Source organism: Atta colombica, unplaced genomic scaffold, assembly GCF_001594045.1.
Source record: "Atta colombica isolate Treedump-2 unplaced genomic scaffold, Acol1.0 scaffold135, whole genome shotgun sequence".
NCBI lineage: Eukaryota > Metazoa > Arthropoda > Insecta > Hymenoptera > Formicidae > Atta > Atta colombica.
Genome location: NW_017259223.1, coordinates 1,333,131 through 1,338,174, shown reverse-complemented (window position 1 = coordinate 1,338,174; position 5,044 = coordinate 1,333,131). Strand labels below are relative to the sequence as shown.

The following is a 5,044-nucleotide window of genomic DNA, read 5'->3' as shown; positions in this document are numbered from 1 at the left end:
TATATATATATATATATATAGTAGGCCGCTCTTGAAAATTGATGCTCAACTGCATGTACATTCTAATCATTCATTCATCATTCATCATTCAGTCTAGAATATTTCAGGCTATATTTCTTGAATAATCAGAGAGAACAATATGGACAACAACATGAAGATTTGACATTACAGAAATAAATTATATTCAAATAAAGAAATAACTGGTATCATAGAGTATACCATAAGTGGCAGATAATCATAACTATTTTATAATAATAGTTCCAGAGAATTGATTTGCAGCCAAGTTCTAAAGATTGAAATATTTCTAAAGCTCGTTAGCAGATGACGAACGCAGATCCATGTCATTGAGACTCACATTTGAATAACTTATAGCTGCGTCAACATTTCGTGCCAATTGCATAAAGCAAATCGCTGTTTCAATTTTTACTTAGTATCATTATAGCATGTATTTTGTTTGGTAACACAAATCAATCCAAAGGTCATTTTATCCTTCTTGATATTTTATAAATAAAGATAGAACGGTACTTATGCCATCAAATGAAAAGAAATAAAATCGACATTAGAGAATCAGTTTTAGATGTTGAAAAATCGAGTGGTAATCTAACATCTGGTTAATCCGACCGAGAAATCGCGACCTATTTCGAGATCGGCAAGGGAAAAGATAATCGATTACCTGAATCGAGTTCGGCCTGTTCGATGGCCTCATCGGCGGTCTTCAGCCAGCAAGGTTCCTTGTCGGGGATCGGCATTGACGGCTCGTTTACGTACGTAAAGAAGGTCTTTCTCGTGGCATGCTGGAGGCAGGGCCGCGACGGAAACGTCATCGTCATGAGTGCCTTTGTTAGGCTGGTGATATGTTTAAGACCCGCCATCACTTCGTCCGGTCACGTCGTCTACTGGTTCGTTTATTGGTTGTCACCGGTGTTGAAATCACTCCCGCCGGCGCACTGTTCGACTCTAACTCAGATTAATTCACAAGAGTGTGGAGTGAGCGTCAAAAACCTCTTCACCCCTCCTATCCATACACCTCCGTGGGAAACTCTAAAATGCAACGACCATTACTCCACGTCTCCACTCACTCCACTGATTCCACTGTCGCGTTGCCGCGCGAAATTCAATAAATGACAGCAAACAGATCGCGGGAAGCCGGAAAGTGGGAGGCGACAGACGTAAGGAGAATGCGTCAACAGCTCGACGGTATATAAGACGGGGAAAAATTCAACCAATCAGAATTCTTTATTTCATGGAAAGAAAGGAAATAAAGGAATTTGATTGGTTCATTTTCTTATGTATTTATGTGTTATGTGTTATGCAAGAGCTATGCTCCCCGCTATAAACTAGAGAGTCTCAAAGGGAGAGAGCGGAGAGTTGCAAACTGCATCATATGATCCTCGTCTCCTCTGATTGGAGTGATTGGACCACGGACGTATGAATATCTGGATGGATTGTAAAAGCTAGCTTACTAGTGAGAAGACTGAGATCCTCGCGGCGGGAGAGTTCGCCATCTTGTTTGGCGACATTTTAGGCGCTTTATTTAAAAATCGATATATGTATTATGATATTATTTGTATTTCTAGTGCATAAAAATAGGATTTTGTATGAGACAAAGTTAATTTAACGATTGTGTGCAATTAAAAATAATTTTCTGTTGATATTAAAAGAAGTAATGAATATATATCCATTACTTCTTTTAATATAAACTGAAAATTATTTTCAATTGCACATAGCTGTTAAATGCCATTTACAAATCAAGTAATTAAAAAAAGGGTTATACGTCAAATTATTTTAATGCTGAACCAGAGAGAGAGAGAGAGAGAGAGAGAGAGAGAAAGAGAGAGAGAAAATATAATAATTGCAAGTAATAACAGTTAAGGCGTAAAAATCCTAATATCCAAAATCATGTTAAACATTATTAATATAAAATATATAATACTGTCTCGAATTTTATATTAATATTTTAACATGGCTTTAGATATTATTAAAATTTTAATTTTTATACGACTTTAATTGTACGTAATTATCGGTACATTGATAATGACCTTGTAGATCGAGACATTTATTCAATTATATGAAATTTAATTTCACATTATTTCCGAATTAGTATTAAAGTGACTTATTGGCTCGTAATCTCTTTTTTATTATTTATTTTATATTGAATCTTTATGTATTTTATTGTATAGGTTATAAATATGTACTGATGAAAACTTATTTCGACATTTTGTTCTTGATTAATTTGCTCTTTAGTTTTTCTGCTTTTATTGCTACAGCCGATTGCAACATAATGTGGCATTGTTGATGTTTTATTTTAGAAAAATATAAAATTTTGTATGCGTAATATTAGTTGCTTTCCATTTGCACACAAGTGAAACTGAGTCCGAAGTGAGTAGTTCATACTCAGATTAATGACGTCATTATTTGCTTAGTTTGATAAATAATTATCACAGACAACACAGGTTCGAACCTGACTTTTAAAGTGAGTTTACGAAACTTACTAAAGCACACAATCTCGATCTTGTGCAGATTATAGGCAAAAACTCAATTAAATCTCACTTGTCAGAATGTAAAAGGAACGCGCATTCAACTGAGTTATGACGTCATAAATGAGAATTCTGAGAATCGATGTAAATGGAAAGCAACTGTTCTCGTCACGGTATTCAGTAGCGATATCACACACAGGCTACATTCCGTTTCATGCATGAAGCGAATGATTATTTATCCTTATTTAACATTCGGAGAATTATAAGGGTATCGATTCTCTAACTTTTTTATCATGGTGAAAATGTGAGGCATCTCACATTCCCTAATTTTCCCCGCGTGATTCCCTAATTTTCATCATGGTGCAATTGCGAACAATCTCAGGGTAGTTTGTTTGGCAAGAAATTTCTTGTCGAATGATAAGATCTGAGAAAAAAAGGCTGAGAAATAGAGTAAGAGAGGAACCACAGCCGACTGAATCGACTGAATTGACAGTTTTAAGGTTAAATATATAATCTTGCACAGTTCAAAAATAAAATCAAATGGCAATATACATGGTAGCAATTTTGTTACTGGATAAAAAGGATGAAAAGGTCTTTGAACCACATATGAGAATTGCACGAAGAATGCTTAGAGATATTCATTTTCTTAGAGATATTCAATAAAATTGACTTTGTAGAAAATCGTTTAGGCCCAGTTCCATAACTCACGGTTTACTTTTAATTGAAGTTCGACTTATTCGTCATCCGTTTTCAATTCTAGAATTGAAAAAAAATTAGAAATAAATAAATGAACTTTATGGTCATGGTCCGATTTATGCTGACAACGCTCATGAGTATCATTTATCTTCGTTTAACAATTGACAAACAGAATGAAATGATTTTTAAACATTATGAGCGTGAATCGGACCGCGGATTGTGTTTCACTTCACATTTTTCTCACACCGGCAAATTTAGTGATTTCGTATTTTTACTTCATCGTTACAAAATCACGTGAGATGAAAGTGCGAAAAGTGAGTGATCTCACTCGAATTAAGCTAGTTCTACATTAGTTGCGAGCAAATCGCAAGTTTGTTGCGACAGTCAATATGAAGTGTTGATTTCAAAATGCAAGCTTCAGATTGGCTGTCGCAACAAACTTGCGATCGGCTTGCAACTAATGTAGAACCAGCTTTACAGAATTGGTCCAAGGATAAATAATGCAGCATGTAAGAAACAGAACCCAGCCACAGTTACTTTATTAATAATTTTAGATGCCGCTAGAAAGCAGCATCAGTGTTGCCAGACAATATGGCGACCCCCTACTCCCTAAAATCTTCACCTTTCACTAAAGACCCCGTCCAGATATTATACGTTCATGGATTGGACACGGGTATCAAAGCTCCATGGGCTTGAAAAAAATTGGAGAAAACTGGTCACGTGACCCCTTTTCTTCTTTTTCTTCTTTAATTGACCTCACAATGGTCTGGACTTGGTCGTTGATGGTCTTCGAAATATGAACTAAGGTAAATTGAATGCAAGACATCGACCACCTCGAATCGGGCGAAGAGTTCTAAAAAAAAAAAGATGATGTAATTCTAACGAAAATGGCGAGGCGCTCCCTCAAACATTGAACGCTTGATACTTCCATGCCGTACGATCGCCGTACGCGCGCCAAGACGAATGAAGATACTTCGGATAATGTAATGCAATGGCACTGTTGAAGCCGGCAACACTTTTTAAAAATATATTCGAGGTGATGCAACACCCGAGACGAGAGGGAACACGTCCGACCCCGCTCGAATGATCCCACGAGACTTTGACCCCCATCCTGATTGGACGCGGGCATTGACATGCTCTAGCGTAAACTGAATGCAGCACCGCCGCGCCGCCGTGCTGGATTTATGAGCCACACATCACACGTATGAAAATAGCGCTATATCGCAAACGATATGAATACAGCGTTAGTCGTCACGAGTTTTCGGCTTTTGCGTTTCTCGCTGTGTGTCTCGCTCTCATTAGTAGCCAGTAGTATCAGTACTGGCTGTAGTGGAAGAGATATAACATGTGTATGAATAATAGTGTCTCTCTCCTAAAGGTTTGTTCGCGTCGCATGCTTCAACATGTTCTATCTTTCTATATAACTTGTACTCATTCTAATGAGCGCATTTGAGTGAATAGGAGCTATGATTGGAGAAAATAGAAGCATGCGACGCGAACAAAATCTTAAATCTCTATCGTCTAGAACGATGTGTAGATAGGGTGCGTTCTGTTTCATGCATGATGCGTATGCATTAGTTATTCTTTTTATTTATCGAAAGTTAAACAAAAATAAATGATGCATTATGTACATCATGCGTGAAATGGAACGCAGCTATTTTTCATAAGGAAAAGCCGCTCGTGAAACACGAAACATGATACAGTATTCATAGTCCGTTTTTATTTTAAATTGTCTTAAATATAATGTCTTAAGATGTTAATACAGTCTTTTTAATTGACTTATGACATCTTAAAATTGTACTTAAAACAAAATTCTCTCCGTCTCATCTTAAAGCAAAAGAGAAACAGAAACAGAGAGTTTTAAGCCTTGC

General features: G+C 36.6%; 1 protein-coding gene and 1 long non-coding RNA gene across 2 annotated transcripts in view; one reads left to right on the top strand and one right to left on the bottom strand.

Annotated features, from left to right (window-relative positions):
* Positions 1-1,137, bottom strand: part of LOC108684468 (4-hydroxybutyrate coenzyme A transferase-like) — a 9,854-nt gene extending 8,717 nt beyond the window's left edge. Inside the window, exon 1 of the mRNA XM_018188793.1 lies at positions 674-1,137. Within this exon, the coding sequence (XP_018044282.1) occupies positions 674-872 (199 nt within the window). The 5' untranslated portion in view covers positions 873-1,137. The remainder of the gene's footprint in view (positions 1-673) is intronic.
* Positions 1,138-4,433: 3,296 nt separating this feature from the next.
* The window catches only part of LOC108684538, a 2,059-nt gene continuing 1,448 nt past the window's right edge, over positions 4,434-5,044 (top strand). The window contains exon 1 of the long non-coding RNA XR_001931641.1: positions 4,434-4,522. This is a non-coding gene — a long non-coding RNA (uncharacterized LOC108684538). The remainder of the gene's footprint in view (positions 4,523-5,044) is intronic.